Source organism: Haliotis cracherodii, unplaced genomic scaffold, assembly GCF_022045235.1.
Source record: "Haliotis cracherodii isolate W230 unplaced genomic scaffold, xgHalCrac1.p SCAF_1, whole genome shotgun sequence".
Classification (NCBI taxonomy): domain Eukaryota; kingdom Metazoa; phylum Mollusca; class Gastropoda; order Lepetellida; family Haliotidae; genus Haliotis; species Haliotis cracherodii.
The window spans coordinates 47,511,466-47,539,432 of NW_027266264.1; the positions used below are offsets into that span (position 1 = coordinate 47,511,466).

Below are 27,967 nucleotides of genomic sequence, written 5' to 3' on the forward strand. Positions count from 1 at the left end.
AACGCGTATTTAATTAAATGTCGCACAGACCCAAAGATCAATTAATCAAACATAAGAATTAAAATGCCATCCCCTCTACAGGAATGGCATGGCCCTCTGGAAACGCAGACAGTGTGAACGTTGTTATCTGAATGAGTACCATTCATGCAGTGATATTATCAACAGATTAGAACAACAGGTATTATTCACTCATGTATTTATTTATTAATTCGAATATACATTTACATGTACATTTAGTTTTCTTACATACACAATTGTTTCATGACAATTATCTCACTGTCATGACACATTCATCACACAAGATAAATAGACGTATATGTGTGTCTTAAATGTAAACCAAATTCCCAAATCGGGTAATAAAAAAGTATCTTATAGTATCTTAATTGACATAAGGTACAATAAGATTTGCATACACCAATACACTTTCACGAGTTATTGATTTGTAAATAGGATTTTCGTAACGTGCAGCTTATGTATAAATATAGTTATGTTGTATGTAACAGATATGTATATACTCAAAAGAAATTTTCGTAATCCTATTCTTATATAAATAGTGTCTTAATGATTTACAGTGTCGTATTGTTTTATTGGGCTGAAGATGGGCCCGTAGATTTCTCTGAAGATTTCAACAAACACATTTGAAATCCAAAGTCTGCCCCTGAAATTTCTTCACACAAATTATGGTGAAATGTCCTATAAATATTTATGGAGACTATTGATACTATTTCAAACATGCTTTAGGTCTCAACACTCACCTCCAACCAAAACCACCCACCTACCAACACACACCCTTTCTGCATATGCAATTGTTGAGCATTTTAAGACTAAATAAGCTAATACGGTGTGACCATCATATTACTATCATGGTGTAACATTTATACTAAGTTATCCTATAATATTTAGATCCACATCAAGTGCTTTTATGAGTTATCATGGTGTAATATTTATACATCATTTCATATAATAGTTTAGCAAGTAATACTTGTCATCAGGTAAAATGCACATATAAAATATCAGTAGTTTCAGTTATAGCTTTTTAGACAGATGCTAGCCTAAGGTAATGGGAGCGCATCTCCTAGACATACTATTCAATAAAACAAGGGTTACGTCTACATAGTTTAATTGATTTGAAACTTTTAGATAAATGCTAGCCTAAGGTATCAAGATCCCATCTGCCAGACAAAAGATATGTCTACATAGTCTTATAGATTACCTTGAACTATTTTATTTAAGTAAATCTGTCATCACCTATATTAGAATAACATTCAGTAGACTCATTCAGGATTAGCCTCCATACAAGCTCGTTTATAGGGCATTAAGGATTAGCCCCCACACAAGCTCCTCTATAGTGTCACCATAATCTCTTTCAAAGCATCCAGTAAATATGTCGACAAGATTAGTGCCAGTCCAACAGGATTAACAGGATTAAGTATTCCCCTCTGCCTAGCCATTCATTTAGCATAGGGCACAACCAATCGTGTATCAACCAATCACATTCCTTTTTATTGTTCAAATTTTTGTTAAATACATACTGTAGCAACATGATAGGGCAGAGAAGGGGTTTGACTCTCTTACCAAGCAGACCTCTCTCCCACAGCCCAGAGGGTTGTACCAACTCTCTGTGGCACCCTCAGCTATATTCTAAGATATTGTAAATTGATCATTGTTAATTGTTCTTGTAAATAAAATTGTGATTAGTCTCCTGTGACTCCGGCTCTTTGCTGACTAATTCCTCCAAGAAATCCAGCACGCCATTTGGACGGTTTTGTTCACCCATAACAGTTCCATGATATTACTATAAAACAACGCCTGCCTACATGTAGTTGAAGGACCCTATGAGCACTGTTGTGCACATTGATACAAAGAGTAACATGACAACCTAAAATATTTCGAGTGTGAATATTAACAGTTGATAAATCTAAGCGAATATTTTGAGGCATCACAAAAGATATCATCCCAATTTATATCCAATATGAACAATCATATTATTAAATTCGCCATAATAGTTCAGTCTTTTCACAACAAATGCTGGTAATTGTGATGAGTCCTTTCTCAACACATACCAGCAGTTGTCCTTTCTCAACACATACCAGCAGTTGTCCTTTCTCGACACATACCAGCAGTTGTCCTTTCTCAACACATACCAGCAGTTGTGATAATCCCTTTTCAATGTCAAACCAGTAACTGTCAGACATCATAAGCGGCCATCTAGAAATGGATGTGTCGTTCTGCTTCTTTCATGGCTTTTAATTCTTCTTCTGTAACGGCTGCAATATCGAAAATTACATGATATAACTATATTTAGTGTCACAATTGTATAATACACAGTGTTGAATTTTTAATACATAGACTTTGACAATTGTATAATAAACAAAGCGTCACAATTGTATAATAAACAAAGCGTCACAACTGTATAATCAACAGAGCGTCACATTTGCGTCACAGAGAGATGTGCCTCTTACGGAGGCTATGGACACTGAACAGAATCATTATTTTCCTCACTGTTGCTTGAGTACAAATTGGCATTAAACTTACATAAACGCTGTACGTTGTGCCGGGTATCTCCTTCAACAGCTCTCTCACTCATGTTATTAAACATTATTCTATAGCTGAAAAATATACAAAATGAAATGTACTCATGATCATGTAATCAATAACAAAAACTTTATAATTTTGCAAATAGATTATGTTCTGTTAAAACAAGTTAATCAACATTAAAGACTGTTTCCAGAATGACAACACTGAAGTACATCGTACATGTTGACCCTCTGTTAAATGTTCCATCTCACAAATCACTGAATTACACTGAGCTATAGTGTAATTCTTCTTTAATCACAGCTTACTTGTGTCCATCTTTTGATACTAAACACGAGCCACCTTTCCGTCTGTCGAATGCGTTTGATATTTTCGTCTGGAGAGGCTCGGGGTATAGTCTCCATTGACCCACCTCGTCCTGCCACTGCCAGACAATGTGTTCATTCGACATACGTCTCAGCGCTGAATATAAAAAGAAAATGTCGTCAATGTGTTATTTTGGACATGAATTGAATATCGTATCATTCGAGACATCTTCAAATATGTATAGCTCAAGACAAGGTCGAACAATAATAATAATAGTTCTGATTGGGTTTGACTAGGCAGCGCTTCCTGGGAGAAGTCCCATTCGCTGTCTGGGCTGCACGTAGACAGGGCAAGGGCCCTGAGCTGACGATGAGCCTAACCAGACTGTGCCAGGATCATCCAAACCCTCTTTGCTGCATTTTTTATTTTAATCTGTACATAGGGCGGTACAGGTGCTCTTCTGATGTTTTTTTGTCTCAATAGTAATTATAATGAAAACAGAATTTCTGGTATAGACATCGGACAGTGTAAGAAACATGTACAGAGGCACATAACACCCTGAATAGAAACCTAATACATTTTAGACATATAGAAAACGGTTACTGTATTTGCATGACTTGTGAAAGCATATCTTACTTCCGATTTTAGGTGGTTTTGGTGGGTCTGGTTCCAGTAAGTGCTCGGGTATAGGTGGTTCGGGAAGAAACTGGTTAGGGTCACTAGAAGAGAAATGTTCAGTTAAAATATACATTAATGCTCGCGGGAGTTGATATATACGTTCATTACAAAGTTGTTGTTTTTTGGTTTTTGGTTTTGTTTGTTGTTTAACGCCGCACTCAGCAATATTCCAGCTATATGACGGCGGTCTGTAAATAATCGAATCTGGACCAGACAATCCAGTGATTGACATCATGAGAATCGATCCATGCAATTGGGACAGACATGTATCAACCAAGTCAGCGAGCCTGACCACCCGATCCCGTTAGTCGCCTTTTACGACTAGCATAGTCGCCTTTTACGGCAAGCATGTGTTGCTGAAGACTTATTCTACCCCGGATCTTCACGAGTCCATTTCAAAGTGAAACGATTACAAGACCCGTACGTATTTTGATTTTCATTTGGGTCTGTTGGTATTGAACACATAAGGTCAGCACAGTCGTACCTGAAGAGAAGGAAAACATGATACCATACCTCATTTAACCACAAAACGTGCGTAACAACATCACTTTAATTTCAACATGAACTTTGCAAAGTGAAGAAATACCTTTCATGAACGTCAACATACCATACATGTAGTTCAAACACATCGTCAAGGCCATATTTATAGCGTTTTATGTTGCCGTTGTCCCATCTGACCTATAACATACAAATGAGTGAGTTGTGTGTTGAAACCAGGAGCATGTGAATTGTACATGGATCCTAATGGAGCCGTATCGGGAACGCGCTGTGTCTTAGGCCTAGTGGTAAGGATGTTACCTTGACCTCGGCTCTCCCTCTCTTCCTGATTACAACGCCGGTGCTTCCTTGGCCTCCATCCTCGTCGTCAGTGTACCAATGTGGACCTGCTCCAACAGTTCCAGACAAATATTTACTTGCAAACAGAACGATTTAACAGATGTGATTTCACTATTCCCTGAAATTTAAGTGTTCTCTGTGAATATGCTGTTATATGTGTTACCATGGTAATATATATCGGCAATCATATCAACGTTTATCTACAACTATTTTAGTAAGATCCCTGTGCCCCCAAATTTCATTTCTCAAAGGCTTGTTGACTATTTCCAGTTCAGGTTTACATGTTGCATACACATGGATTTTTTTCTCCCTGTTATTAATAATAATTAACTGCTCGATTGATATAATAATAGACCTATAGAGTTTGATCGGGAGACAAATAGATTTTAAAACTTGATAACTTTACCAGTTTTACCGAGGCTAGTATTTGTTGTATACGTTATATACATTACATATCTCCAACAATGTTTTATTTGGGATAGCACTTTCTTATTAAAGTACAAATTCTAGTATTTTTTCGCTGACTGTGTGGTGGCGATTAGGTGCCTCACTCTGTGAGTGTGGTTTCGACTCCCACCCATCTTACACACAAAAAAGGACTAGAATGTATACTTGTGTTATCCAAAATATAACATGCGTTACATTTGACCACTTTCTGTGTAAATTGTGTATTTACTATATATCTACATATCTCTCCTACCTCTCGTTACTCGGACCCCTATTGGTATGTTATCTGAATCTGGTATGCGGGGTAGGCCATCCGCAAGAAGAACATCGTAGTTGCCTTCGTCGCCGTACCTGTACACGTTCTGCTCCCCGTTATCCCATTTCACCCACAGCCATTCTTCGGGACAAAAAGATGTCTGATTATGTCTGGTAGGACTCAAGTAAATCTGCTCAAAACCGTCACATTCAAACATTTGTTGGTAGCAGTTGAGAAGCAGGTGAGACGATAGAATACTTACTGTCAAGACGGTTATGGTTAATGATTGTGCCAGGCCCCTCAGTGTCTTGGTTTTTCCACATCCAATCAGGACCTCGGATAACTCTTGATCCGAGAGGGGGAAACAATTTGACATCTTCGTAAATGTCTTCAAAATCATCAGGTTTACCCTCGGACTTGTGAGTTTTCATCTTCTCGTTGACAGCAGCGACAATGTCTCTCTGCAAAACGCAGTGAATCAGCTAAGCGCAGAATAACACTCAGACAGTTATTGTGTAGAATCACTAAACATCGCTCAAATGTGACACGGAACAAGGTGCCCATACATTGTCAAAAAGACCATGGTATTACAAAAAGTAAATTGATATCCTAAAGTATCCTATGAAACACAAGTATGATGCATTCTTTGTCATACAACATATAAATAATGCAGACACAACATATCGTGACGTCACAGTTGACGATTGTGCCCGACTTATTGACGTTGATACTTATCGATGCGGTTCCTCAAAATTTTAAGACAATAGAGATTATTGATTTTTACACTACTTTCTTGTAGTTGTCGGAAAATATTATCTCATATTTTCGAAGGCCATACAAATGTAAAATAAATATTTACTACAACAAATCATTGCTTCATTACTGATAATTGGTATTAACTGTGACACGTAGATTGACATATGCTATCACCTTATCCTCCAGTAATAGATTCGGCAAGAGGCCTTCAGCCACAGCTTCAACAGCTCCTGGTACGTTCCCGTAGTGTTCCTTGTCACGCAGAACACAGCTGGCCACTTTCCCAATACCCTCCTGGAACAAGACATTAGCCACATCAGATATCAGTGACTACACTACCTTAATATCGTTATATATGTGGTATTGCTATCTGGGTTAGTTACCTTGTCCATCTGTATGTATAGTGTTACAGGCAGATCAAATGGTTAAGGTTAGGCTGTGTGCAATGGTAAACACCGGAGAGAAAAAAATGCTGCAAGTTTACTGTCGTTAAATTGGCTTTTTGCACCTGCATACAACTTACCTGTATTCTGTAGTAGCGGCATAGTTTGGGGATATCCTTTTCATCTGCCAGAAGTCCATTTCCCAATGTCGCAAGTGATTTCAAGAATTCCTAAAACGAAGGCATACTATCACGATTGATATAAACTACAAATACATATTTTCATATGATTGTCAACTCGCTGTGCACAGTTGCGTCCCTTCGGCACGCCAGAAACCTATGATTGTGGGTTCGAATCCCGGTTCGCCCCGATTATATTTCTAGGTTTGTCAGCACCAGAAGTGGTAAATGTCTGAGACCTGCATCACTTCGGGCTTTCCTCCCACATTAAGCTGACACGCCGCGATATAACTGGAACATTGTTAAAAGCGGCGTTAAACCCAACTCACTCACCCACTCACTCACTATGATTGTTAATGGAAATTGCAACACTTGAATGATATGTCATGAATGTGGTTAATGCAGGTAGTTCGTTAGAAATAAAAAGATCACATACCTTATCTGCATCTTCTCCGACTGGAATCCATATTATTGGGTTTGGTGTTTTGTCGCGTTTCTTGGATCCAAAGTCAGTGACCAGTCGAATAATAGGCAGTTTATGCTGTGTGATGAGACGTTGAGAGTTAGTTTTATTGTTTACACTGTATCAATACCTCTGAACTGATTAATGTTACAGTGCACTAAACCCCTGTAACGATCACAACAAAATTCATGTGTGGAAATGTACTTAAACATTATCTAAAATAGTAACAGAACGTTATAGTACTAAAAGTCATTTAAACTATTATTATATAAAAACAAATTTAATTAGTAATGAATATTAATAATGATGACATTCTTGGTTGAAGCTTACCGACATACGCCCTGAATCGCTGTCTGGTCCTGTCCATTGAGCTTCATCGGTAGGTTTTCCATCTGTGATAAACAACACCCTTGGTCGAATTTTGTGAAACCCAGCTACGTTCACGACTCGCCCTTCAACGAAATACCAATCACAGGTCACGGGTTGATGTCAATGTGTACATTGTATATATATATATATATATATATGTATGCTTACTGTATTGTTTTATTATCTTGTGAAGATGACACATGTGACAAAATAATGCGGTTCTTACCTTTTCCTTGTAAAGATGCCAGACAAACCATCAGAGCTTCAAAGAAGGGTGTTCTACCTTGAGGTTTAAGTGAATCTGTAATTGACATGTGAAGATTTTTTACCAGTTTCCTCTGTTGATCTAACAATTATGACAGGGTATTCAAAACAATTGTAGTATTATGTAAATAATCTGAAAGCAGAAAGAACACCAAAGTTGTACAAATTGGCCATAGAGATGATGGTAAATTGCCTCATTATGGTTAATACGAGGGGTGACTGAAACGTTCTGAGCTCTAACTACGATGTATGATCGATTGCGTTGATGAAGTTGGCCGCTTATTAGTTTCCAATATGATCCCCTCAGATGTCCACACACTTTTGCCAAGAGTGCTAAGAAGTCATTCACAAAATTGCCGTCATCATCAGCTTTGAAGAGGAGAAAATCTGACGGTTCCAAAGCTGGTGAACAGGAAGGGGTTCAATCAGTTCAAAGCCATAGTCATGCATTCACCCATGACCATGACAACAGACTTGTGCACAGGTGTATTGTCCCAGTGAAACAACACACCTTTACTGAGTTTTCCACGCAGATGCCTTAACAGATTAGCATAACATTAGCCATTAATTGTCTGACCTTTCGGGAGTCACCGAATTAATGTTTCTACTGCCTTGACTGCTGTTCAGTCACTGACTGAGCTCAGGACGCACGCACCACCCTCAACACGAAAAGCGGGGTCTGCTTCAAAATGACGTAAATTCTCACGAGAGGTGAAACCTTTCTCCTACCCAGATCTTGGATCATCGTCTATCAAATCTCTTCCCCTCTTGAGCTCTGCTGCGCACCTCTTAACAGTGACAAAGGAAGCAGCACCATCTCCTAACACTGACGTCATGTCCACATGGATGGATGCTGACGTTTATCTTTTCAGTTGGAGATACTTGATGGCAGCGTGGTAGACAATTCTGTCCATTTTCATCAACAGAGAATATCTGGTCACGTTGATGCCTGCAGAACTATGTTAACTTGTTTGTGCATTTGGTTCAAATACAGCCGATAAGCATGAAACATATTGTCACTTTAGACATTAACTGTAAGGGTATATTATACATACTTCGTAGTAAGGCTCAGAGCGTCCCAGACATAACTTCTAACTACAACTCGTAGACGCCTTCTTGTTTTCATCTCACCTATAGCATCTCTGACTCTTGTGAAGTCATTTGTAAGATGTTGGATAACACATGCACTGTCAGATATCCTGACCACGGCTACATTTTCTTCAAGGCCATACTGTTCTGCAATGTCCTCTAAGCCTGAAATCGAATGATAAGCAAAATCAATATCTTTCACCAAGAGGAGGTGAAGCTATTCAATGTTGTTACATGAAAACTATCACAGTTATATATGGGCACTGATTTCAATGGTTGAGATAAAACAAAATGGCGGGGCACAGGTGGCCCAGTCGTCTGAGGCGCCGCAATTCGCTGTGCAGAAACCTTTCATCGTGGATTCGAGTCCCGATTCACCCCAATTATGTTTCTTGGTTTGGCATCACCATACCCGTGCTTGTGGGTTTCCCCAAAGTGGTAAACGTTTGAGACCTGCTGCATCACTTCGGGCTTTCCTCCCACATTAAGCCGACATGTCGTGATATAACTGGAATGCTGTTCAAAGTTCCGTTGAACCAACCAAGACACTCACAAGAATGAAAAATCTATGTGTGGAATATTTTCAAAAATTTTAAGACCTGATGAAAATAATCAACAAATTGCATCATTGAAGACAGTTGAATATCTTACCATCTACAAATGTGTGAGCAATCCTTTTCGCGTCTTCTAATCTTTCTCTCATGCTCTCTGATGCATCCAGACATAATATTGTATCCAGTGAATCAGCTCTTGGAGGAACTGGCACATCTGACATAGTGATAAAATATGAAAATGCACATGTCCGTAAATATATGGGTGTCATGAATAGGTCATGAACAAGCCTATCAAAGTGACGCTTATCGTGGCCAGTCCAAAGGTTTAAGAAATGCTTGTTAACAACAAGTCTTGACATTTTCACAATGGCCGTGACAATTGTATTCCTGATCAAACAACTTTTGAGCAAGAGTCATATGACATATGACAAACATGCAATACATAGCAACTTGTCAACGTGCTCCTACCTGGGTCCTGAAACTGACATGCATGCATATTGTATACACATATACCGGTGATAGGGATAAAACATTTGTGGCAAAACGTCATACCATCAATCTTTGCTGTTTCGACAGCTTGAATCAGTCTCAGTATCTGTGGATCTTCACCATCCCCGCCACCTCGAGCCTGCCTTATCAATGTCAGCATACCTTGAGATATGGTGCCTGTTCGACAAAACAGCATAATGAAATCGGTGTCCTGACAGTCATCATTTTGGGTATAACAAGTTATTTAAAGATAATGAGCCAGAGCCTCAAGCTTCACAACATATGTACCTTCTTTCATCTGATCTGGCATCCGATCTGGCGAAAAAGCAGTCACCGGGGAAGATCTAGAGCAATAATAAGGAACACAAGATTTGTTGCATTCTGTCAACCACAATATATAGCTTATTGGAAATGTGATCATATCGTCAGTGACATTGGTGTTCAGACTTATGAGCGTGTCAGACATGTTGGGCGAAAGGAAATATAAAAGACACAGGATTATGACAAATAGGAGATATGTATAACCCACTTACGACTCTTTGGATCGGAATGATGGTGAAGTTAATTTCTTCTGATCTGCACTGGTTTGATCCAAGCAGGGTGGTTTATATTCCAGTTTTGGTAACGATTTTACATAGTCACGAACTGCGTCATCACCCTTGAAACTGATTAACAAAGAAAGATACTTATCGTACAAGTAGACATACGCTAATATACATAGAACGTTCTGAGGTAGACATTAACATCACTCACACTTCAAGCGATTCTGCTTCACTGTCTGCTTTGTTTCCCCCTTCTTGTTCAACGAATGACTGTGAAGATGAATCTGCATCACGAACCTTCAGATGAAGCCGTTTCGTTTCTGACTCGAAATCCCAACCTGGATCTCGCATGGAGGAGGATGGGGAAGATGAATTTGGATCACGAACCTGCGGCTGCAGCTGTTTCATGTGTGACTCGAGATGCCGACAAGGATCCCCCATCATGGGGGATGTTGACGATGAATTTGTATCAGGAACCTCCAGCTCCTTCAGCTGCGCCGCTTCCATCTGTGACTCGAGACGCCGACTTGATTCCCATGTAGAGGAGGGTGGGGATGGTGGTCTCTTCGTGGGCTTTGTTTTCATCCTTTTCAGATCTTCCTCAATACTTGTCACTATACTAAGGATTTGATTAAGTTGTTCTCTCACAGCACCATCGGAATCCCCAGTACGTAAATATTGACCTTTGGAACATACAAAAGAAACAAACTCATTATTTTCAGAGGGGCCATATATGTTACTTATATTTCGTGTAAGAGATATCCATCATCATGTTGATACTGTCAAACTGAAAGTCACGCCATGGAAATTGCTAATACACCAGAAACATACCAATATTCCTCTGATTCTCCTGCGATGATCCCCTCGTCATGCCAGTGGACCTCATATATGAAGTGGCAAGAGATCTGAAATTTCATATTCATATCTGTCACATACGTCAACATTAATCTCTACGTAGACGACGAAAATATCCTCGGAAAGTCATATTTACTAAATACTTCACGAAAGATGTTAAAGAACACCTCGATTCTCTCATAATACTATGACATTAATTATAGTAATATGAAAGAATTGGGTGTTCTTTAACTTCATTTGACAATAGTAGGACTGTTAGCAGTAGGACAACACATTCATATCCAAATAATTGCACGCCTTGCCTGCTTTGTTCCTCAGCATATGATTGTTGTCTTTCAAGATCGTCTCGAGTTGCCGCGTCCATGTTGTCCCTCAGGTATTCTGCATCACCAGTTGCAACAATATCCAACGATACTTCCGGTACAGTTTTTGTGCAGTTAAAAACCAAATCTTTGAACAAGTGTTTTAGGTTATTCTTTCCTTCCAACATATTTTGCAGTGAACATTCATCTTCGTGCACCACCTCAAAAAGAGTCGTTTTTGGAATGACGCCAACTACCATTGCCTTGTATTCCTTATATACATTTGCAACAAACTTTCTGCAGTGGTTGAAATTGTCCTCTTGAAGACCTGTACGCAAAGATTCTTGGAACGAAGGGTGGAAATAACTGATGTTAAATTGCAGCTGGGTAAATATTGGTGTCGCTGACAGTTTAAGATCATTCCAGACGAACGTGAGGAGTTTTTGGTCTTGGTCGTGATCGTAATCTAGAACGAATAAACCAAAACCTTATATATATCACTAATAAATCCTAATAAATTACATAGGCCTACATATGTCTAATCCTTTCACGCGTCCCATTTTCTCAGAACATAAATGATGAATGTTGTCAATAAAAAGTATAAACTTGATATCATTGTCTTCCATTTTCATGCACTAAATTAGATTGGCTGTGATGGTCATGAGCGATAGAGATTAGTAGTAAATATGTATATTTGCTTCACCTTGTGCACCCATGTCCAGTACATGGATGTCGACTATGGTGCAACATCGTCCAAGCTTCACAAGTCTGTTCCCTTCGACTTTCCTGAAATGTACCTCTTCTGTGGCCAGACTGTCATGACTGTGAAGGTGCCCCAAAGAATTTTCTGCTGACGTTTCCCCTGTCGAACTCATTGTCAGTCTCTGTCCTTTAATTAATTTAAATGAATATTTGGTCAATGTTTAGATTGTCCTCCATCATCCTATGAAGGAATATAACGTACTGGTGTAGGTATATTCTGGGTGCTGTATCAAAATCAAGGAATCAAGTTGAAAATATAATGTGTACACGCCAACCGCAATGCATTAAGTGTACTGAACAAAAATAATAACTTACTTCCTCTTTTCAAACAGAGTAAAAGTATTCATGTTTACGCTTTTTTGACAATATTAATGTCAGTTTGCTCATTAGAGGTTATTAGGTGGCAGTTTTCATATCATTCGCCACATCAACCCGAGACCCCATATCAGCTTGAGGGACGAAGATAGATATGGGGTATGGCATGACAACTGCCATATAATAACCCTTTAAACTTACCATAACATTAAATAGTAAAATTATATATTTGCGAGTGAATGCAATACATTTTCCCCTTGATTGGAAGACATTGTCACGGGACAACTTGACGAGCAGACGACGCACAAAGGGACGTAACTCCAATTTCTTACCGAATTCTTTGCGAACTCAGATAGAGACATTCATATGTCCGATGATGAATAGCGAGCAAGTTACCTCCCTTGCTTAGGGCCAGAACTTATAGGCTATCACGGGTGCGTTTTTCAACAATTCACATCCCATGAAGTAGTTCACATGAGTATGTTAATTCGTGATTTCTTTATTGCTATTCCCATGTAGGGAGTGATCGTTATAATTCTGTAGACCATGCAAAATGCCTGTTGTGAATATGGCCATTTGTACTGATATATATCCCCAGTGGGATATGGTTCTAGTTCTAGTTTATCCAAACTCATTACGTAATTTGATACTATTCACAAGAAGAGATACTACAGCATTATTTACTCACAGTTTTAAAGGTGAAGGTTGTCATTCCAACAGAGGTAGTGTGGCAATGAGGAAGATAGCTTTCAGAACATTCAGGGAATCCCCACCTATAAATAACTGCCTTGATAGCGTGAGCTGGCGGCCAGCCAAAAACACGTGATCAAGAACCTAACAACGCATATTGACCTATTTCAAAGGCGTCGAAGTGCTCAGCATAATGTCGCGATCATATCGGTGAAGAAGTCGCGCTGACCTAGCGACAGGGAAGAGCTTTGGTGCAATCGGCCGCCGGAGTAGCTGGACAATAATGTCTGAGGCTCCTCTCACCAATATTCAATACTGGTGGAGTTGCGTCCCTTCATTTATATATGCTGAACAGCGTACACAGGTAAGTCAGTTGAGATGTGGTTACATGTAATACCTTGATCTCTGATACGTTGTCTTGGGATATGAACAGTGTAAAATAATCAACTTTCTATATGCATAGACTCTTTAGCTTTTGAGACAGGTATTTTCTAATAAACTTTGTATTTAGCATTTTACAATGAAGTCCAGGAATGGTGACAATTTTTCTCGTATTGTTTCCTTATCATAATGAAGTGTAGATATGATGGCATTGGGTTTACCCATGTCGAGGTATCATAAAAGGACACTTTTATTCTAGAGGCATGATCGAAGTTATGGGTGTATGATGTAGGTTGTGTGTATTGACTGAACATTAGTCTGTGTATGTAGCGTTCGATATACCTCCTAGCTTTGTATTTTCTTTGAACAACATCGCTGTAACAATAGACATGCAGGTATGTCCGGAGTTGTTAGGTCATCTGTTGTCACCATTATTATAGATTGTACAACGGTGTATAACTGTACGTATCACTTCCTGGTTAAAGACCTTATCAAAGTTCACATATGAGCAATGATATTATGCTCAATTGTTGACAGAGACAATCTGGCGAAGAGGTTTCTTTGATAAGTGAAATGTGTTTTGTTTGTTTGTTGTTTAACTATATATTCCAGCTATAAGAGACGGTCTCTAAATAAGCCAGTATGGGATACGATGACATGCATCAACCAAGTCCAATTTATTTGAAAATGTCCAGTTGAGTAGGCTCTACACAAACAAATAATACCAAAAACACTTATTACCAAAAACCTTTAGCAGATAATTGATAATAGAATTAGGATAATTTCGGCTCACTGTCGAGGGCAGGCGGAGAAATGTACTATACCAAAACAGTTGCTGAACATATGGCGGAAAAAGAAATTCCATGTCGTAAGTAGAGAAAAATCGAACAAAAGTCAGCGAGCCTGACCGCATCCTCTTACAAGTGAGAGAGTGACTGAGTTTGGTTTAACGCCGCTTTTAACAGTATTCCACGGTGTGATGCAGGTCTCAGAAGTTTACAGCTTCAGTGAAACCCACGAGCACGGGTATGGTGCTGACAAACCTAGAAACATATCGTATATCAAGGCATGGATTTACACACGTAATAGAGTTTATGTATGTCAATCCGTTCCAATGAGAACATTCTGTTTAAATGGTATTGCAACTAGATTTACCAAATCACAACAAGTGTTTTTTATTTAGATCCCAAAGTCGCATGTAGGACTTGAAGTTCGGAGGTGTTACAACTGAAGATGTCTGAAGAGGAAACTTTGTCAAACGTCTCAGTCCGGCCTGGTTCCTGTGTTCCCCCAACTGATCACGTGGGGGGATGCTGTGACATCACTGTAACCAGGGACTTTTGGGGCTTCCTAGAAGATGGATATGACCGTTCAGGTAAATTTTGAAGAGAGCTTTAGGTACGTAATCTCGCGATAGAAAACTCGAGGGATTACAGTTATTTCAGAAAAAAATCACCCGCCCCTCATAAATATCGCAAAAAATAACATTATGATAATTATGAAATAATAGATCAATAGGCGATACGCACCGTAAATAAACGTCGACTCAAATGAAACGTCACAATAATTACAAGGCACCTTGCTATATCAGGCAACCTTTACGTTGAAGACATTGCTTATACTGCATTCCTTCTTTTAGAGAGATGTCACCAGGTGACCTTAATACGCTGTGACTGGACGAGTGTTGAGAGCACGAACCGTCAGGTTACACATACGACACGATGGAAGCTTCATGTCTGTGCACCGAACGCTCAACATACAGACGAAAGAGAAGTTTTACGACTTATAGGGTGTGACACCTTCACCCATCTACATCACTTTGCAGATAGGCTGTGGAAGGAGCATGACACTGAACTGCTTTATATTCAACGTGGTTTGATATTTGTATTCCAGCACAGACAGTATTCTAAGAACAAAATGGATGAATTGAAGCGAAATATACTGATGCTGTTTCAGCATCTCATCAATCGACCCGCCGCAAACAGCAACTTTGATGTTTCGCTGGATGTGTATGTAATTTGAATTGGCTCAGTGAAAGATGATTGATACTTCAATTTCACTTCAATCACAATCGTATTTTCAAGCAGTAAAGATTTTGTATAACTGGGTTGTCTGTTTTTATCCTGAGGCCGTCAACTCTCACTGTCTTCGTATATATTCAAATCAAAATATGAGACAACCATGTCCCAAATTTAAAAACAGTTATATTTATTGTTAATCACTTTCGGGTTTCAGGCTTGAAGAAAAGAGCGGCTCTGACAAGAACGGAACGTCATCGCTATCAAGTACGTAGGTTTGCACGTTCTGTTTACAGCATCATGCACGTTCGTTTGTAAGGATCTGCTTACAGCATCAGGCACGTAGGTTTGTAAGGATCTGCTTACAATAACATGCACGTAGGTTTGTAAGGTTCTGCTTACAGTAACATGCACGTAGGTTCGTCAGGTTCTACTTGCAGCATCATGCACGTAGGTTTACAGGTTATTCGTACAGCATCATGCACGTAGGTTGGCAATGTACTCCTTACAGCATCACGCATGTAGGTTATGAGATAAAGAGATGTCATCACTATCGAGTGTGTAATCTATGGTTGCACGCTTTCAAGTAAAGGAATGTGTCTCAAAACTTTTCTATAAATTCACAGGCACAGAGCTGCAACTACAAAGAATTGAAGTGCGACTTCAAGAACAAATGTCTGTCCACAATAGAAACATGGAGAACGTTGTCTGCAAGATGATTCAGAAGCATCAAACATATATGGAAGGCAAACTCCAGAATATCGCATTGGCTGTAAGTTCACAACGAAATACGACAAACATGCAAAAAACAGTTCAACGTGAACGTGACATAACACCAGGGTCTACGGAACAGGATTCTCATGTCCATGGCGAAAACACCACACTGGAAGAACCTTTCACACCAGGGGGCACACCTGTTGATAAGCAGGCAGTTCCTGAAACCACAGAAATGTAGGTATAACAATGATAAACTCGTAGGTCATGTATAATCTTACCTAAAATAATATCTCAGGTATACCGATGTTTGAGCTTATACCATTAAAACATGTGGACCACAATGAATATTATACAGATGGAAATGAATATGGGAACAGTGACAATCCCATTACACAACGTAGCGATTCATCTGAATAGTTCATGTTCCACATCTGATACATTTTAACTTAAAAATATCGATCATCTATTTCGCTACAATGGGTTTTTGATGATGACTGTATTGCATCCGTAGCTATCCAGACGCTGACGTTACCGATGAGGGTAACGACAAGGTGTTAGAAGAAATTCCCGGCTCTCCTATCATGGGTCAAACCACTGTACCAACGACAGTCAGTGATGACACATGGAACGGGGATACATCAGTGCTAAGGTATATTCTGCAATACATGAGAAACCTAGTGGTTAGCGTTTGCTCTCCGCTTACACTTTATTCTCATGAATATTTCAAATTAATTATATGCACTTGTGTTAAACTCACAAAATATAATCCGACCTTAGATTATCACATAATGAATGAAATTGAATAATGGTTTTAATACTTGTAAATTGAGTATGAGCATCAGTTTCTTTCGTACAATGTGTCTCCTGTGTGTTCAGTTGTATGGACATTCATGTTTATAAGAAGGACAAATACATTTCATAATTTCAATATGTGTGTGTGTATGTGTGTGTGTGCGTGCGTGCGTGCGTGCGTGCGTGCGTGCGTGTGTGTGTGTACAGTGATCTTACTACAAAGGGTATAAAAAACGATAAAGGTTCAAATAGGTAAATGAGCTTCCATTAGTCTTAATATATTTAGGTACAGGTAATGTTGGCTACAATGTATATACTTTATTTGGGAAAATAATATGCTCATTATCTTTGGACAAACATTGCTGTTTCAGTTTGCAGACTATTCAGCAAACAACATCAAGTGAAATAATTAGCAGTAAGAAAGTTACATTTCTCATTTGTAAAGTACATTTATAAATGTTTACACGGACATATATATACGCAGTACTCATAATTTATTAACACATCTTGTACAATAATACATTTGTTTGAGAAACATTTCGGAGTGATGTATTTCCCTCTTTATGCATGTTTGCCATTGTTATTGTTTTAGAGAACTATTACGAAGCTCAACAACTGCTCTCAACTCTGAACATTAATCTTGACGGATGGAAAAGACTGACAGAGTCAACTGCACTGGCCCTGGAAGTTGGTATGTTAAAACGTGTTTCATAGATTTTGTTGTGTCAAACAATTTTATGCTACGTGCCATCGTTAAGTTTGATATTATTCTTGATTCGATAACTGTAAGCTATCAATGCAAAGTTGTCTCATACCGGATACGTTTGCTTAGACAACAAGATACACAATACTCTAGACGTTTCTATTGCATGCTTCAACGTCTTGATGATTCTAGCAATATGAACTGGGCCTCAGCTATTGATGAAATTTTCCCACGGATTTGCAAATATACGTGGATATCCCAGGAGGTTGGAAATAAATGTCCTTCAAGATGTAAAGATATGTATTGCCATATAAGATGTGTAAAATCGCTTCATGCCTACTTGATGTTTAAAATGGATTTAACAGCTATTTAATCTATATGTTTACGCATCTTTACTACGTTTAACGAAGTCCAGTGGTGGTATAACGCATACCCTAAATACAGTTATGCATACATTTCAAATATAATGATATTGTAACATCTATGTGTCCTACTGCAAATATTACCAAGAATTTGAATACCATTAGTCATTGATATGTCCAGTAGATGAAGATATAAGAATCAAGTACTTACCTGACTATCATAATACGTATCCAACACAAAGCCAACTTGTACAGTTAATGAACAGCAAAAATAGCCACATTCGTCTCCGACTTGCAGATTTTGTCAATAAAATATTCGAAAGAAGACGACACATTGAACATTAATGAAACTCAAAATTTACATGCATCCAGATCTAATATACGAATGGTGAATAACAAAACGTATACCTTGATGGATAACAACTTCTGATTTATTGCTTAAATGGTGGTCAACGAAAATTTTCCCTTCAACAGAATGGCCACAGATCCGAAATCTATCTCGTCAATCTGTCTGTATATCTATATCATTCTACTATTTATCATATCCTTTAGTAGTAACCACCACTATGTGCATTATTCGGATATCCTCTCGGAAGAATATAGCAATATCTTTCGCTATTTTATCTTTTATCACTTCAAGATATGATTCATTGCTCTCATATGATCAATCATGACGTTGTGTTTCATGACGAACATTTACAACTTTTTTGTATAACTGTTCCCAATAGCACACCCTTCACCACCAAGAACTAATGCTGCCGTCACAGTATTGTGTGTTGATGTTTCCGAAAGTGTTGGAGAAAGCGGCCTGGGAGAACTGAAGGAGTTTGCCAATAGGTTTATCGATGGTACGTAGACAGTTTTATAACCATATACAGCATAAATGGCATAAAATGTGCACTAAGCACATCTATACTGAGAGGTCGATTGTTGAACAATACCGGCCATTACACTAACTGTTACAGATTGAATGTTGTACCATACGGGATCTCGTTCTGACTAACAGACTGAATGTTTTACCAAACAGGGCTTCGTAGTGACTAACAGATGTTTCACCATACAGGTCCTCCCAGAGACTGACACTGTGTTGCAGGTATAGAGACGATGGCTGAGCAGCACGGTCTGGAGGAGAACATCGGCGTGGTGGCCATGGGCGGAGATGTGTCGGTCGTCCAGGAGCTTACAAATGACTATGGAAGGGTCAGGGATACAATAGGTATACCGTTACTTAAGGGAACCATCTTTATAAACCATATATAAGCGTCATTTTTGAAGTATCTGTATCCGGATTTAAATAGCGTTTTCCTTTCTTAAGAGGAATACTTGAATTTCTAAAATCGAGAAAAGTAACTAAATGTACGCATCGTTATAGTTACCTATATTTTGCTTTCAACCATCCAGCTTTGAATCATCATATTTTATCATTTATGTATTTGCTTTGTAGATGACTTGGTTCTTCGAGGAACGAGTCCCATGTTTGAGGCTATCGTTGTTTCCGTGGCCTCTATCAGGAACAGAGGTAAGTATTACCCCTTACAACATACACGAAGCTAAGGGTTGGCCCAGTACTAGTCGTCTATCGCGCCTCATTTAGCTGTTCACAATTACCTCGATATGTGTAGGAGTGTCTGTATGTGTATGTGTGTATGTCGAACATTTGTGACTGTTCTGGCTTCCTATACTAAACTGACGTCCAAAAGACACTTTACCAACTGAAAATATAAATTTCAGACAAAGTATTTTTTTTTCGATGAAGTCTATCTAAAACACATAACCTACATACAACAATAGTGTATGCAGAAAATGTTAATCGTCTGTTGCATTTTTGCGAGATAACACGCGAAAAAGTGAAAAACACGTGCACCACGGACAACTGCAAATGCACGTGGGGGTAAGGATATCAAACGATTGCAACGGCAAGTCAGACATCCACAGTGATAACAATATTGTGAAAACAATAAAGAAATGCCACGACTCACAGTCGAACAACGTGAGCGAGCCTTGGGTATGAGCCACCCACGCCCATATTGCACGAACCTTCGGTCGCTCCCGTGTTGCCGTTACCATCTTGATGCAACGTTACAGACAGACAGGGCGGACGGCTGACAGGCCAAGAACAGGCAGACCCAGGGTGACCACGCTCCATGATGACCGGTACTTGCGTACCTTGCACCTCCGAAATCGCTTCCTGACAGTGACGTCATCGGCGACAAATGCCTTAGGTCACAGGGTTAGTCGACAGACAGTGGCCAGGAGACTCAGGGCTCATGGAATCAGGGCTTTTAGACAATACAGAGGACAGCTATTGACAGCGATTGAGATGGGCCCGGACTGTACGACGTTGGCAACGACGTCACCGGCAGAGGGTTGTCTTCACTGACGATAGTCGATTCTGTATGTTTAGGGCTGATGGAAGACAACGTTTTTACCGCCGAAGGGGTGAACGAACGGCGGCGTTTGCGTGCAGGAGGTCGTACCATATGGTGTTGGGAATGTCATGGTGTGGGGAGGGATCTGTGGGCGGGGGAGGACACCGCTGGTCATCGTTGACGGAAACTTGACAGCTCAGCATTACATGGATAACATTCTTCGCCCAGTTGTCCTACCATTTCTCCATCAGCAGCCACGTGGTGTCATTTATCAGCATGACAACGCTAGAGCCCATACATCCAGAATTGTCACTAACTTCCTCGCAGCCAACAACGTCAACGTCCTGCCGTGGCCTGCACGCTCACCCAACATGTCCCCCATAGAACACCTCTGGGACTTGATGGATCGTCTTGTTCGACAACGACCACACTCTCCAGCCAACCGGCATGAACAGATCTTGGCCCTCCAAGAGGAATGGCGTCAAGTCCCACGTGACGTCATCAGACGACTGACATTTTCTGTGCGTCGAAGAGTTTTTGCGTGCATTGAGGCATTTGGTGGTCCCACACGCTACTAATGAATTGTTATTGAGCGATTGTTTATGTACTCTGCCTATTGTTCATGATTCTGAAAGCTCGAGTTTTATACCACACCCAACTTTGGGGGGGGCTCTGACGTCATTCTCGGTGGCGGTATGATTGTCATTTTCAGTGTTGATTATGTTGATATATTGATCTTCTCAATACACTTTACTTCATGCATGTATGTTTTGTTGTTTTTGTGCAACAGTGATTTCAAACTCTGGTAATGTTTCTTCTGGACGTCAGTTTATATCCAGCTCCCACATTCAGCTGATATGATTGTAATGATGTTCCAAGTGGCTTTTAATCTCACTCACTCACTCATCGTACTCACTCATCCACCCACTCACTCACTCAAACCGCGTACTCACATAACCTAAACACATGCTTAATAGATATTTTGTATTCTGTTTCGGAGAGTTTCGTTGTGTAATAAATTGCACTTTTTATTTTGTATTTTTCTGATAAACAGTTGTTAACGGTTTAACACTTCAGTACATGCTGTAAATACTGGTTGTGTTGTACAGCGGGTGTTCTCAGGATCGGCGGCATTCACAAAGTCAAGCCACGGATTATTTTCCTCACGGATGGTTTTGCAACAAGTGAAGATCAGTCAGATGGACCAGACACGGCTATCCATGATTCTAACGTACGCTTTCTTTCTCTTGCTTATGATCATCAACAAAAGGATGCTAATAGTTGACAGGGAGGGTCATATAAATTATATATACATTATTCTAACTCGTATAACATTATATACCCGTTTCATAACACATGAACCTTTTGTTTGAAATGTTAACCCTGATCTTGTGGTTGAATTACGATATCGGAATTGCTAAAATTGTAAACTTCAATCACATGAATGTAGCTATAACCATTATGATTACTATTTTTAATTTGTATATCTTCTGATTTGTAATTGTGTACGTGTGTTTTGCTAGTTGAAGGTCCAGATTGTCCGCCTAACAACTGTGTTGGCACGGGAGAAGAGTGATACGGTTCCACTTTTGTGGGTACCGGTGGGGAATGCTGACAAGGTATTGAACCCGTATTGACATTTCTAATATTATGTCAACATTTGCGTGGCGATATTGATTATGCTAAGTATGTCATATCAGTAACTCCTATTGTACATGGCACGGAAGTGAGGAATTATTACTTTTTTTCACATTTACCTAATATATTATTTTAATTAAGGTGAACATTTTCAGTCGTTTCTGTCCTCGTTGGCGAGACTGGGAAATCAAGAATTGGTCGAAGGGAAGGACATTCACAGTCTGTGTAACCGTTACAGATTACAGGTGACTGTATTTTCATACTTCAAGATTTTACGAATTAGTGATAGATTTTTTCATCCATCTACTCATGCACAGTTGGCATTAATCTCGATACAAAAGGGTATATATCATCTCTTATAAAGTGCCTATGTCAGGTATTTTGTTTAATTGTATATCCACTTTATCGTTTGTTTAAGCTGAAAAGTGAAATAAACATGAACAGCAACGCTTTTATTAAGGCCATGCAAATTATACAGTACCTCTGCAGTTCAAGGTGCATTACTATTTTATATCAATAATCATATAACTGTTTTGTAGGATACGATCGCTAAAATCTACATATGCTTGGAAAAGACCTTTTCTGAGGACAAAGAGGGAATAGAACGCAACATTGATGCAGTAGCTGGGGCCTTCATGGGTGACATGACTCACGAAGAGAAGGTGACCTTATGCTCTCTATATTCAACTCGGTGTGCCAGAAGGAGGATCTGGTCTAGTTCTTCATTTGCATTAATAATTTATATTTACTGAACTGGGTCGATGTTTCTGCTGGTGGACTGACGACAAAAACTCAGAAACTCAATAGCATTTATCTATGCTGAGTCAACTACAAAATATGTATGGGCCAAAACATTAAAACTGATACCCACGGTGCTGTAAAATGAATACATTTCTGAAAGATTTTTCTTTTCTTTTGAACAGCTTGATCTCTGCACGTGTACACAGTAGACGTAATTTAAAATTAACATACTGTTCTTTTATTAGTTTCAATAAAATCACTAAATGCGCTATCGAGTGACTGGATATTCTGGTTAATCGATCACTTGATTGATTGGTTTGTTTACAGGCCGCCGACGTAAGAGTACTATAGATAAATACTTAGTTTTTTAATCGCAATTGTGTGAATGGTCGGTGCTACCGGTTGGGCAGGACATGCTAACCCTTTTCGCGAACACCTGTTTTTTAAATTGTCCATTCATATAATTTTCACAGCTATTTTTCACGTTACGCCAAATGGAATCTGTTTCGGAGGATGATCTATACTGGGTATTCTCTTGCAATGTATATCCGCTCATATCAGATATAGCTTCAGCTTTACGTTCTATCATTTGTCGGCTACGGGTGAATATAAACATTATTTTGATTGGCCATATTACCATAGAGTCGACATGTGACTTTACACATGTAGGCGATAGACACCAGGTTAAAAATACTTGGTACATTGCATGTGTTGCGTTTCAAACGGTATAGGTTGAGTTAAGTTTCTCTTTACTTTACTTAACTGAAATTACTTGTCTTCAATGATCATGTTTACAGTTTGTGACTTTTTACATTGCCTAGTCGTATGTTGTTTTAGGTTACCGTTATCCAAGCAGTGAAAGAAAAGATACAGACGAAGGACACAAAACTACCCGATGATGGTCCAAGTGATTATGACAATGTCTTAGAACGAAAGGGGTTACCTCCCCTTGGGTCCAGAGTGATACGGGGCCCTGACTGGAAGTATGGGGACCAGGATGTGGAAGGGCCTGGAACCGTAGTCAATCATGCAAATGATCACCGTAAGATCAACCTTACGAATTCCATATCCGGATGACATAACATGTACATGTAGACATATGTCAATGATAGTGATTTATCGATTAGGTTATTATGGCACGGGGTACATAGGCTCACACACAGGATACATCACACCATATACCCTTCGAGCTCGGTTGACAGCGAATTTAAGGGAAATAATTGTCCGCTCCTTAAACGATCAGAAGGTAGTATTTTATATGAATGCTCTAGTGAGTGGGTAGATCAACGCAATCAATAATAAAGTAATGAACTCTGGACCTAACAAGTGAGTGATTTAAGCCACAACTGCCACAACATGAAAGCCCCACTGAGTCACAGTGTACTGACTCTGAGCCGACCAGTCCTTGGATAGCCCCGTAATGCCGCGCGCCAGGCAGGGTAACACAACTATCACCTTTAACGTCTTTTTGTATGCCGCGTCCGAGGATCGAACCCTGGACGCTCGCCAGACGCTGTACCACCAGACCACTTAGGCGGTCCACCACAATGAGGGTATTCCAGACGAAGTAATGCTATTTGCCTTCCTTTTTCAGAGTTTTTGTGGGTGCAATGGGATCTTAGCTACAGCAACTGTAGGTACCGATATGGATATGAGGAACACTTCGACGTTCTCCTTATCGACCAACCACGACGTCTGGCGACACACGAACTGATTGAGATAGGTGTAAAGGTCAAGAGAGGTACATCATTCATGACTTTCAGTTGTTTCCGTTGAGAAAAAATCATTAAAAACTGAGTCCGTTTGTTGACCTTCTTTGCTCAATTGAGTATTAATTATTGCGTGTCTACTTATAACTTAGCATCTTGTCTTGAATTTTCCTCAAACAAATCTGCAGGTGTCAGTAATGTAAGAAGCTTAATACACGACAGATAATGTATGGATGTCTTGATGTGGTCGGATTGTTCTCTTTGTTAGCAACACTTGCATTTTAGTCTACAGTATTCAAATAATGACAAATAAAGTAGGGGCCCGCAGGAATGGAAAAAAAGTTTCAAGATATTTTTAAAGAAAATAAAAGAGTGTTGACAGCCAATGATAGTTATACATTGTACGTCTGTTTACAGGAGTTGACTGGTCATATGCAGACCAAGATGGGGGTCCTGACGGACGCGGGATAGTAATACGAAAACGGAAGGATGGGAGGGTGAAAGTAAAATACAACATTAATTAATGATACACTTGTATTTGCACCGAGTTATTGCATCTTGAACACATATAAAGTGGATACTTATTACACTAACAAAACAGAATTTCCAAGGATTCGACCCTTACGTCTTTGTACACTTTCAGGTGAGGTGGGACAATGGTCACATAAACTCTTACTATTTTGGAGGCCATGGGAAATTTGACCTCGAAGTCAGGTAAGGCCCATGAAAAAGAAATCACTTTTGTACAAAATACTAGATTTATCATCTTCATAATATGAAACGTCAACACCAGTCTCGATTATCTGCTGTAAGAGATAGTTGTGACAATAATATGAATGTATCATTGAAAATTGCTGATGACACCAGGTGTCACAATATATGTATGCTGTGTAGGAATGTCAACACATGGAAGTATAGCTGATGGTTAAAGCTCAGCCATGTTTTAGTTTCTCCTCTCCATATTTGTTTCAGTACGGAGGAAGACGAATTATCTGCGGTAATTGCTGCATCCTTAGAAGAAACAGCATCTCCTCCAAGAGAACATCAGGGTGGGTTTTCGGTATTTGATAACGTAAACTAAATGTATATACTGTTATTTGAGGCGTACATAAAGCTGCATTTTTAATAGATGAAGACGTCAGGAGATCGCTGCAGACAGACGACAGACCGTACATGGTCTGGCAGTGGAAGGACGACGATGGGAACTGGAGGCTATACACACAGAAGCAGATAGAAAAGTTGGAGAGGGAATACGTTCGGAAATCTGCCAGGTCATGCGTTCTACAAAAAGGTGGTCAGAGGTAAACGTGTGGCTATTGAACCTTAAACATTGAAAGAGAATCTGATACAAACGTCTTCATTTATAACAGAATAGGCATAGTGTAAGTACTAACTCACTTATTACACTATTTCGGTAACACATTTCCAAGAATCATTGAAACATGTGTATGCCCTCTTTTTAAAATATGTTAATGCATTTCGATGGTGTAATTGTCATTTGACTGTTGCAGTTTTCGTGTCACATTCAAAGAACCGATGTCACAGAAGTCATCTGAAGATGGGAGAAAATGTGAAGTTCAAAGACTCGGTGAGCAGTTTTATTGAAATAATTAAGTATTAGACAGGCAACCAACAGATTCTGTTACTTAAGAATTAACTTGTAATACGTGAATTGTTTGTACTTCTGTGCAGCTGTGAGTGCTGAGGACCGTGACCAGCTCATCTGTCAAACATCCGCTGTGGAAGACGTGGGATGGATGTGGATGGAAGGGGACCATGGGCAGCAGTAGTAGTGATGAACTGAACAGTGGATGTATACATGCTGCATATGTACATGTGGCGAACAGTGGATGTATACATGCTATATATTTACATGTGGCGAACTGTGTATGTATACATGCTGTATATGTACATGTGATGAACTGAACAGTGGATGTATACATGCTGCATATGTACATGTGTTGAACAGTGGATGTATACATGCTGCATATTTCCATGTGGCGAACAGTGGATGTATACATGCTATATATGTACATGTGTTGAACAGTGGATGTATACATGCTGCATATGTACATGTGGTGAACAGTGGATGTATACATGCTGCATATGTACATGTAGCGAACAGTGGATGTATACATGCTATATATGTACATGTGTTGAACAGTTGATGTATACATGCTGCATATGTACATGTGGTGAACAGTGGATGTATACATGCTGTATATGTACATGTAGCGAACAGTGGATGTATACATGCTGCATGTGTACATGTGGTGAACAGTGGATGTATACATGCTGCATATGTACATGTGGCGAACAGTGGATGTATACATGCTGTATATGTACATGTGGTGAACAGTGGATGTATACATGCTGTATGGGGGAATGAGTGAATGATCTTTATTTCCTCCAATACTCCTTCAAGCGTGATGTACATTTGGAATCATGTTAACACAGCATATTTACAAGAACATTATGTAGAGAAATTGGCAATACTAAATATTTACATGTCGTGGTCCTGGTATGAGATATACTGTCCACAGATAGATCACTGATCGCAGGTATTCAGGGTGATCTCACAGACATGTGTGCCAATGAGCAGTTTCATATTCTGTAAACTTAGTCGGTACGGTTTTGTTCCATACATCCTTGGATTGAAAACTGGTTAGTATTCATAAAGTGAACTATTGTGGTCCATAATTCGTACTTCTTTGCCACATTGAGTAGATCATGTGTTACAGACTTACTTTTTTCACTGCTTGTTATATATTGAGAACACTTGAAATAAAACACCTTTTTGGGGTTATAACTGTGGCTGCTTCTACAGTGTACAGTGACTCTTTTAATGAGATGTTCGGGATGCGGCGAAAACTACATCGGTGTATCCGGCATGGAATTAAAAGATAGAGTCACTGTACACTAACAGCAGATTAGAGACCCCAAAGTTCGATGCTTAAGTGTCAGGAAACACATTGATGATTGCGGAAACGGGAAATTTAGTATTTTTCCGTTTTATAAAATGTATACCAGTGACAAGCAGCAGAGATTGGAAAAAGAACAAATGTGTATCCAATTGATGAAACCCAAACTGAACTCTAGAATGTATTAATAGATTTGTCATTTCAATCGTAAATGTTACACTGCTTCTTTACAAATACTGTATATTTTAATTCAAATGTATCCCTACAATTGTTAATTTACTTTGTGTCGTCGCTGGAGTGTGTAAATATGTCATTGTCAGTTACATTGAAGAGCTGTCATGAGACAGTGAAAGTACTATGTCTGAAACTGATATAAAGAAGTTGTTGGACTAACGTGGACTTAATTATTTTATTGTGTATTGCATGTACACCGAGTGACCATTTACCTCATTTTTGTATATATATATATATATATATATATATATATATATATATATATATATATATATATATATATATATATATATATATGTACATGTAGTGAA

General features: G+C 39.2%; 2 protein-coding genes across 2 annotated transcripts; one reads left to right on the top strand and one right to left on the bottom strand.

The window, feature by feature from the left end:
* Positions 1-208: 208 nt before the first annotated feature.
* On the bottom strand, positions 209-13,203 carry LOC139478582 (uncharacterized). The gene is made up of 23 exons (XM_071261125.1): positions 13,070-13,203; positions 12,008-12,193; positions 11,305-11,770; positions 10,979-11,052; positions 10,359-10,830; positions 10,139-10,270; positions 9,894-9,949; positions 9,669-9,782; positions 9,214-9,330; positions 8,605-8,727; positions 7,436-7,510; positions 7,171-7,292; positions 6,814-6,918; positions 6,339-6,428; positions 5,990-6,109; positions 5,322-5,520; positions 5,057-5,200; positions 4,318-4,403; positions 4,127-4,197; positions 3,478-3,560; positions 2,844-2,997; positions 2,536-2,609; positions 209-2,267 (listed from the first exon to the last, which is right to left on the bottom strand). The coding sequence occupies exons 2-23, from the start codon at positions 12,177-12,179 to the stop codon at positions 2,209-2,211; spliced, it is 3,108 nt and encodes a 1,035-aa protein (XP_071117226.1). The 5' UTR covers positions 12,180-12,193; positions 13,070-13,203; the 3' UTR covers positions 209-2,208.
* On the top strand, positions 13,204-27,816 carry LOC139478590 (uncharacterized). The gene is made up of 23 exons (XM_071261138.1): positions 13,204-13,435; positions 14,636-14,827; positions 15,092-15,461; positions 15,688-15,737; positions 16,097-16,421; positions 16,699-16,836; positions 17,351-17,394; positions 17,572-17,670; positions 18,773-18,892; positions 19,138-19,260; positions 19,489-19,563; positions 21,523-21,644; positions 21,937-22,032; positions 22,207-22,296; positions 22,591-22,713; positions 23,630-23,834; positions 24,387-24,533; positions 24,919-25,004; positions 25,145-25,215; positions 25,474-25,550; positions 25,631-25,802; positions 26,013-26,089; positions 26,194-27,816. Exons 2-23 carry the CDS (start codon positions 14,686-14,688, stop codon positions 26,289-26,291), a joined length of 2,850 nt encoding a protein of 949 aa, XP_071117239.1. The 5' UTR covers positions 13,204-13,435; positions 14,636-14,685; the 3' UTR covers positions 26,292-27,816.
* Positions 27,817-27,967: the final 151 nt, after the last annotated feature.

Excerpts from the sequence above, each read along its gene's own strand:
- LOC139478590 (XM_071261138.1), top strand. The coding sequence starts at position 14,686 with ATGTCTGAAGAGGAAACTTTGTCAAACGTCTCAGTCCGGCCTGGTTCC. Across the intron at positions 14,828-15,091 it reads AGATGGATATGACCGTTCAG|AGAGATGTCACCAGGTGACC; the intron begins GTAAATTTTGAA and ends TCCTTCTTTTAG. Across the intron at positions 17,671-18,772 it reads TGCACTGGCCCTGGAAGTTG|CACACCCTTCACCACCAAGA; the intron begins GTATGTTAAAAC and ends TGTTCCCAATAG.
- LOC139478582 (XM_071261125.1), bottom strand. The coding sequence starts at position 12,179 with ATGAGTTCGACAGGGGAAACGTCAGCAGAAAATTCTTTGGGGCACCTT. Across the intron at positions 7,293-7,435 it reads GGCATCTTTACAAGGAAAAG|GGCGAGTCGTGAACGTAGCT; the intron begins GTAAGAACCGCA and ends ATTTCGTTGAAG. Across the intron at positions 2,268-2,535 it reads GCACAACGTACAGCGTTTAT|CCGTTACAGAAGAAGAATTA; the intron begins GTAAGTTTAATG and ends TCGATATTGCAG.